The sequence below is a fragment of the Panthera pardus genome, unplaced genomic scaffold, assembly GCF_024362965.1.
Source record: "Panthera pardus isolate Hobbes unplaced genomic scaffold, ASM2436296v1 HiC_scaffold_12, whole genome shotgun sequence".
Classification (NCBI taxonomy): Eukaryota; Metazoa; Chordata; class Mammalia; order Carnivora; family Felidae; genus Panthera; species Panthera pardus.
Window position 1 is genome coordinate 58,578,010 of NW_026526677.1, and position 8,425 is coordinate 58,586,434.

The 8,425-nt window shown below is 52.1% G+C and overlaps 1 protein-coding gene across 7 annotated transcripts in view; it reads left to right on the plus strand.

The window, feature by feature from the left end:
• The window catches only part of SLCO2B1 (solute carrier organic anion transporter family member 2B1), a 57,048-nt gene that overhangs the window by 41,673 nt on the left and 6,950 nt on the right, over positions 1–8,425 (plus strand). For 5 of the 7 annotated variants that reach the window (XM_019449830.2, XM_019449827.2, XM_019449831.2 and 2 more), the window contains 4 exons: positions 1–164; positions 1,868–1,932; positions 2,258–2,378; positions 3,460–5,306. In XM_019449830.2, the coding sequence (XP_019305375.1) occupies positions 1–164; positions 1,868–1,932; positions 2,258–2,378; positions 3,460–3,643 (534 nt within the window). In that variant the 3' untranslated portion in view covers positions 3,644–5,306. Of the gene's footprint in view, positions 165–1,867; positions 1,933–2,257; positions 2,379–3,459; positions 5,307–8,425 lie in introns of those variants that run through there. The other 2 variants (XR_002079977.1, XM_019449834.1) reach the window with 1 other exon arrangement.

An 8,425-nucleotide genomic window follows, 5' to 3' on the forward strand; every position in this document is an offset into this window, starting at 1 on the left:
GTTTTCTACGCCAACTGCAGCTGCGTGGTAGGGGGAGGCCCTGTGCCCGCGGGCTCCTGCGACTCCGCCTGCAGCCACCTGGTGCTGCCCTTCATGTTCCTGGTCAGCCTGGGTGCGGCACTGGCCAGTCTCACCCACACACCCTCCTTCATGCTCATCCTAAGGTGAAAGCAGGGGCAGGCCACACCTGGTGGATACCAAGAAGTCCTTAACCCTAGGCAGGACAAGGAATCCTGAGGGAGGGGTTCCAAGAAGGAGGCCACTCGGGTGTGCTGGGCCCCCCGCAACAGGCCAGGCTCGCGCTGCCCCGTCTTCGTCCTCATGGCAACCTGCTAAAGTGAAGTTTCCTCCCCATTTACAGATAGGAAAACCGAGGCTCAGAGAGAGTCAGATGTCAGCCCCAGGTCTTGTCACAGCCGCTGGGCGGAATAGTACTGGTGCCAGCACCAGAGCCCAGGTCCTCACTTGCCTCAGGGGACGGGAGGCCACACCTAAGGCCCTGCCCTGGCCACCCAGGCACAGCAAGGAGAAAGTGGAGTGTCCCCCGACTCCCCGCCCCCACCCTACCTGTGATGAGTGGGCCACAGGAGGTACATCCAGAAAACCAAGCCCTGTAAGTTGTGGCTCATGAGCCTTCAAGTCAATAAGCACTTGCCTGTCCACTGTGGACCCAGCCCACGCAGAGCACTGCTTCTTGGTTCATGTTCTTTCTGGCCTTTGTCCTGAGGGTGCCTGCTGGGACCGACAAATTGTTACCTAAGGCCAAAGTCAGCATTCCTAGGGTGGGGGCTGGAATAAGGGGACCTCAGAGCAGGACAATTCTAAATTTTCATCATGTTGGGATTATTTTGGTTCCCCATCTGTTTTCTAGAAAATGAGAAGGGGGATGGAGACCCTCATAAACACGACAAGACATGTAGATCTGTAAAGCAGCCTGGCCAAAAGAAAGAAGGTAGAGGAATCAGATGCCCTGGCAAGGCAGCCCGTTTAAGAGGAGTTACTGCAGTGCTCACAGTTACTGTGTGCTCACAGATTCTTTTTTTTTTTTTTAATTTTTTTTTTAACGTTTATTTATTTTTGAGACAGGGAGAGACAGAGCATGAACGGGGGAGGGTCAGAGAGAGAGGGAGACACAGAATCAGAAACAGGCTCCAGGCTCTGAGCTGTCAGCACAGAGCCTGACGCGGGGCTTGAACCCACGGACCGTGAGATCATGACCCGAGCCGAAGTTGGACGCTTAACCGACTGAGCCACCCAGGCGCCCCTCACAGATTCTGACCCTCTGACGCCCACCAGCTGTGGGGTCTTGGCCAAGTCAACCTGTCTAAACATTCATCAGTTTCCTTATCTGTAAAATGGGCCTGATGGCATAAACGACCTCATGGGGGTGAGGCAGGGGTTGCAGTACAAAATGAGCTCATAGGGAGCACTCCCAAAACACCAGCTGCTGGTATTACTACGAAGGAGGAGCCAGTGATTTCCGGGGCAAACTAGGCTGGGGCTTCACGGCACTTGGGGAAGTTGGAAGCCATGTCTGGCTGCCTAGCTTCAGGTTTTGCCAAGTGTAGGAGGAGAGGGGAATCTGGTGGGCCCAGGGGTAGGGAGAGGGGAGGCGTCTGTGGCCAGGAACACAGGAAGGCCAGCACAGGACCCTGATGGCCAGTGGGGGTGCCTGGAACATGGGCGCTGGGCTCGACAGGTTGAAGGGAAATGGAGTATGGAACCTGAGCCCACCCAACCCCAAACCCACAGACCTTCAGACTGGGGGAAGGCTGGCCCCTGGGTGGTGAGAGAGCAGGGGATGGTGAGAGCCCCTTGAGGGCCGAGACCCTCTCAATCCTCATGTCACTGTGTTTCTGCTTCTTAGAGGAGTGAAGAAAGAAGACAAGACGCTGGCTGTGGGGATCCAGTTCATGCTCCTGAGAGTTTTGGGTAAAGAACCTTCCTGGGGCCCTTAGACACCCACTGTGTGCTGGGCCTGTGGCACAGGGATGAGCGGGACCCAGTTCCTGACCTTAGGGTTCACAGGCCCATTGGGCAAACTGGACCTGGTACCCTGGAGGTGGGTGTGCAAGCAGCTAGAGGGCCGTCCAGGGAGGCAGCATCTCACACCAGGGTGAGGGGTGGGCTTGAGGGCCAAAGACTTATGGGACAAGAGGCCCCAGTGGCTCTGGGGGGGTTGCATATGCCAGGGAGTAGGGGGGTTGGGTAATGCAGGATGCCAGGCCCGTTGTCCCCTGAGCATGTCCTCCTCCAGCCTGGATGCCCAGCCCAGTGATCCACGGCAGCGCCATCGACACCACCTGTGTGTACTGGGCCCAGAGCTGTGGGCGGCGGGCCGTTTGTCGCTACTATGACCATGACCTGCTCCGAAACCGGTGAGACCTGAGGTGGGGGGTGCCAGGGGCCCCATGGGGAGGCTGCCGGAAATACTCTTGGGGTCTCAGGTGGGACAGCAGCAGGGACGAGAGGCCCATCGATATCCCCCTGCTAGGCAGCAGGTGCTATATCCAGTACTGAGCTCACCAGTCCTGCGAGCTAGCCACTGTCCCCCCACTCTTCTGGATGAGGAAAGTGACCCATTAAAGCAGCCCAAGGTCACACAACTGATAACAGGCAAACCTGGGCCTCGAACCGAAATGGTCTAACCATGGTCTGTGCAGGAACATGTGTCACCGTGGCAGACCATGGGGGAGGATCAGGGGAGCAGCCCAGCTGTGAGAAAGATGGGGAGTGGAGGTGGGGTTGGGAGAAGGCCAATTTAGGACACAGGAGGCTTGGGATCCAGCCCAGCTCTGTCTCTTTCATTGGAAGACCTGTGTTTTCTGGAACTCAGTCTTCCCATCTGTGCAATGGGGAACCCAAAGAAACCTGAAGGCAGAGAGCTGCTGGGATGGGATAGGGGGTTGAAGGGGACTCGCTAACAGGGCTGGGAGCAGGGAGTTGGTCACTTCCAGCTCTGAGGAGGGCATGGCTCCTGTGGGCTGGGACTGACTAGTGCCCTTTCTATAGGAAGAAAGATCAAATAAGAGCTTTGGTGAGTTAGGGAAAGAGTGGAGAGGGAATCCTCTTGTGGCAGGTGGGGTGATCCCAAGTTGCAACTATCAGGCCCCCTGAGCCCTTAGACAGAGAGGACTGTCCCAGGCTATAAGCCAGCTGGGGACAGGGCAGGGAGGATGCCCAGGCTTCTGCCTCCCTGTTCAGGACTGCTTCTGCAGAGCATTTCCCCCTTTTCCAGGGAAGGGGCTAATTCCAGGAGCTTCCCCATCTTCCCAACCAAGGCCATGGTGATAGGGTCCATTGCCCTGGGGCTGGAAGCCTCTTTTCCACCCGCAAGGTCTCAGTGTCTCTGATCACACAATGGGTGATGATTGCTGACCCTACTCTGCCCCAGGCCAAGGCCATCTAAGCCCTAGACAAGGGAGGTCCTGAGTTGACAGGTCCCTTGCTCTTTTCCAGGTTTGTCGGCCTCCAGTTCTTCTTCAAGACAGGCTCCCTGGCCTGCTTTGCCTTGATTTTGGCCATCCTAAGGCAGCAGGACAAAGAGGAGAGGACCCAGGTCACCGTATCCATCCCTGGCCTACAGCAACAGCAGCCATTAGTGTCAGGGCCAGAAAAGAAGCCTGAGGAATTCAGAGCGTGAGCTGGTCCCAGAGTAGCCGCCACTGGGAATACCTCCTCTGGGCTCTTTGCCCAATATTGGGTGTCAGGAACCCCGTTTTCTAATTCAGACTCCTCTGCTAACTTGCTATGTGACTTTGGGGAAGTTTGACCCTCTCTGGGCTTTTGTGACTCATCTGAACCAAAGAGTTGTCTAGGGGTTTGGTGTGTTGGCCACTTCTAATGCAAGATGGTCTTCCCCCCTCCTCCCCCAGCCAGACAGGCTGACCTGACCAGGCTTTCCTGGTGGAAGGACTGCATATCTTTCTCCCAGGTCCTAAGATAGAGAAGTAAACAACAGTAGGCCAGGCTGCCCTGCACACCTGGTCCTAGCCTAGCTTTGCCACTCACCAGGAGCACCCTCTCTGGGCCTCAGCCACCACCTCTGCCAGGTGGAAATGGACTTGCCAGCTTTCAGGCCTCTTCCAGCTATGACCATCTGTGTGGTCAGTATGGACTCAGGTCTCATCCCCAGCCCCACTCAGCCTGGAGGTGGGGCCAGGACAGCCTCCGACAAGAAGTGTCCATTTGGCGCCCCCTGGAGGCAGAGCCCTGAACTCTGAGCGGGACCTACTAGGGAGGGAGCTGGCCTCACAGGACATCCAGGCTGGTCGGGGCCTCCAGCAAACCTGGTGTGAGGGCCCCTGGGGAGTTTAGCTGAGGCGGAGGCTCGCTCTCTGGACTCAGGAAGTCCCAGTCCTTGCCCTCAGGGAACCACAGTCTGGGTGTGGCCTAGTCTCTGCCTTCAGGGCTCCAGTGGGGAGGGAGACCCAGGTCCCACACTTGGGCATTTTCTGACTTCAAAGACCACACTCTGCACACATTCACTGGTACTTATGCATTGCCAAGATTTCACTCTGAGCAGGGCCCACCAAAGTCACTGTTACTTTTGTGACTAGATCCTAATTTCACCATTTCCTTCCTGGTGCCTTACTCTTTGTGGCCTGGGGCTGTATAGATGCCTGGTTCTGTGATAACCATGTTTTGGGGGTAACATCTGGTTCTCTGTGATGCCTGAGTTGGTGTAAGCACCTGTTCTTTGTAAGTCCCAGGCCTAGAATGCTGGGACTTGTTAATGTCAGGCTCTATGTAATGAGCGGGTCTGTGGAATGCTTGTGTCTGAACCAACTGGTCCTTATCTTCAGTGGCCTTGTCTTGTTTTATGGCTAGTCTGGTTATCTCCCTGAGAGGGGGAGAGAGTTTCCCCCATCTACTCCAGCCCATTCTGTTGCCACCACATACCTGACCTGGCTGGGACCTGCTGCTTGGGAGGCAAGAGACAGATCTGTCAGCAGCAGCTTCCCAAGCCCTGTGCTGGAGGCAGGGGAGAAGCTGGGGGGCAGGCGGGGGGCAGGAGGGCAATGCAGCTCTGACCCTCTGAGCATCTCCTTGTGGCAGGGCTTTGAGGCTCTCCCATGTGAAAGAGGAAAGGGAAGGCACAGAAGTTCTCACTCCCATTTTGATTCTATTGGCTGGTATCTTTAAATGTTTAACATCTATCTGAGCCTATTATTATCAATGCCAAGAATTTCAAATTCTCCTCCAACAAGAAGAGGCTGTTTACGTTTTCTATTCCTTTTCCCAGGTTTTGCAGAAATAATTTGGAGTTATAGATACAGCTTATTATTAAATTTGTTCTTGCATAATGTCTCTTCTATTACAAAATTCCTTTCTTACAAACTGCATTAGAGTTTGCAACAACCACATTACTTCCAGCTATTTGGATTTAAGTTTTACTGGATTCATTATTCACTATTATTTCTTATATATGACATCTTTCCTTGTCTGTATATTCTGGTCTAATTTTCATTTGACTGGGTTACTTCCTCTAGTCATGGTTTCAGAAATGGGATCACGTCATGAAGTTTGTGAGGCTTCACCTGTCCAAATTGTCATTCACGTTCTACAGAAAAGGAAACAGTTCAGAAAAATTAAGCAACTTGCCAAGATCAGACAGAATATAAATGGTGAAGCCAGGGTTTTGTGCGAATTGAAGCTTATAAACTTTGGGGAGCCCTCTTTAAAAGAAAAAAGAACACAAAATTGGTAAGAAAGAGTGAAAATTTATCTCTTTGAAAATAATGAGAAAAGAAGTCAAAAAAATACATCACACAATTCAGGAGAATAGCATGCTTTTTACTAACTCTTGTGCACACCTCTAAAATTCCTTTTCCCCCCCTGACGATTGGAAGGATTTTCTGCAGCCTCGCTTCTGGTTCTGTCTTCTTTAGTGCCCATGTACTTCCAGGGCCAGGTAGCATAAAACACATTCATGCTACGAGATGACCTCTGGATATGATACCTTGATGTCACAATGCTGAGTGAGTTGGACAGTGAGGAGGAAGATTCCTAGAGGCCATTCTCTATACAGAGGTAGCTAGCAATGATTTATCTATATACAGAGGGGACTGAGAATCACATAAATATATCCCAATGAGCCCAAATTAAGGTGATCCCCAATTCAACTGCCCCTTAGCCAGATCCCAGAAATGCCCATGGCCCCTCCAACCAACATAAAGAGAAACACATAAAGAGAAACTGGGACACAAGTAGCTGGAGTAGAAGGAACTAGCAATCTTAACTGCTTGTGGTTAAAGCATCTTACTTTTGCAGATTTCCCAAGGATATGACAACCTGAACACATTGCAGAGGCCCCTTCCTGGGCCTAGGGAGAGACCTGGATACTCAAGCAGCATTAGCTTCATGCTGAATCTGCCTCTGGGTCAAGCTCAGCTTTGAAGGAGAAAATGAGGTCCTTGTGTTTAAAATCTCCCAGGCTGGTCAGGGCGAGGAGACTCCAGGAGTCATCGCAAGAGAGACATGGGGCTGAGAGCCAGGGGTGGAACAGGTCAGGGCTGGAGGGGTTCCCAGGGACTGATGGATTCCAGGGAGCCATGCTCTTATGGCCTCTGGCCAATGAGGAGCCACAAGCTATTGCATCTGTGAGCTCACTTTCTTCTCACCCTGCCATGGGAAGTTGGGAGAAGTCATTAAAGTCTCCATGCTCGTGTCAACTGGTGGTAAAATCTAGCAGTTTCTCCTGGGACCAGAACGAACATCTTGATGCCTGGCCTAGAGGCCCTTTGGCAGACCCACCCTGGAAAGTTGCAGGTCAGGCAGATGCCTCTCTGGAGCTGGGAGCCAGGAGCCATGATTGGAGTGCAAATAAATGAAGAGCAAGAACCCATAGCACCTTCAGCATTCTTTGGTGGCCACGTTGAATTCTTTCCCCCTAACATTCCCCAACACGGGCACTTCCCGCTACCTAGTAGGCCTGCTTCATCCCCACCCCACTGCTTGGCTTTCCATCCCACCTCATGAAGTCCTACCCAATCTTCCAGACTCAACTCAAAGGCCACCACCTCTACAGAGAAAGCCTGGTAGAGGTAATGGAGGGTGGATGACAACCACCTTAAAGACACTGATAAAAAGATATATCTCCATTAAAATTGCACACAGTCATATAAACACTTGTGCATCTGATTTCAGAGGCTGGAGACCATCTGAAGTCTGGCTGTAGACCTCTGGTGGAGTGGAGTGAAAAGAACAGTTTTAGAGTCAGTGAGATTTGGGTTCAAATCCTGACTGCCACTTACTCACAATGTGACCCTGAACAAGTGATTTAACTTCTCTGCATCTGTTTCTTCACTTGTAAGGTGAGGCTGATCCTTCCTCTTTCCTGTCTCCCAAAAGTTGTGAAGACCAAATAATAACATACAGGCAGTGCACCTGATGACCAATATTTGTACGTTTCCTTCCCCTGTCCCTGAAAGAATTTAAGGCACACATAGAACATGGGGGCAGGATCGGGGTGAAGACAGAGGGAGGAGCCACCAAGGAGGGAGACACACTGCCCTGGCTGCAGCTCTGTCCCCTAATCTCTCTTCCACTGTCAGCCAGGGCTCAGCCTGCCCAGCCTTATCTCTCCCCACAGCCAGCCTGGGACAGCTTTTCTCAACTAGATTTACATTTTTATTGATTTTCTTTCTCCCTTCTAGAGCAGTCCCTTCCCCTGCTGCCCCTTTTGCTATAAAATGGGCTTACCCTGGGAAACAGTAGTTCTGGAGCTGACCAAGAAGTGATGGTTCAAGGATGGATTCATTCACCATTCATTCATTCGTTTGTTTGTTCAACCACCCACCCAACCAACAAATCCTACATGGCTGCTCTATGCACCTGTGCTGGCACTGCTGGGGACACAGTCACGTGTCAGATACAGTAAACTCCTAGTGTAAGCAGACAAGCTGACACACAGTGACAAAAACATGAGTAGTCATATAGGGAATAAAGAAGAGGAAGCCACAAACTCTTCCTGGGGCCATCAGGAAAGTCTTCCAGAACAGGTTAGATCAGAGCTGGCTTAGGAGATTAGGCAGGAAGTCCCCAGGTAAGATGAAGGGATTGGGCATGAGAAACACTGGGATGCACAAAGATAGGAAGACATGAGAGAGCAAGGTGTGTCTGAGATATGACACAAGAGCAATGTGGCAGGGGTGTACTGTGCTGGGTGGGGCAATCAGGAGAGACAGGAGAGCTGAGGCTGGAGACACCACTGGGGACTAAGCCTTGAGTTCCAGCAGAAGGCTTTGGATATCTTCCTGAGGGCAAGGAGAAGCCCTTGAAGCATTGATTGATGGATAATTCCATTGACTGGTTATTTTAAGTGGAGTGACATGACAAGATTTGTGTTTTAGAAAGGCTGCTGGCTGCACCATGGGGGCTTTGAGTGGTAAAGGGAAGCTGGAGGCCAAGAGCTCAGGCAGGA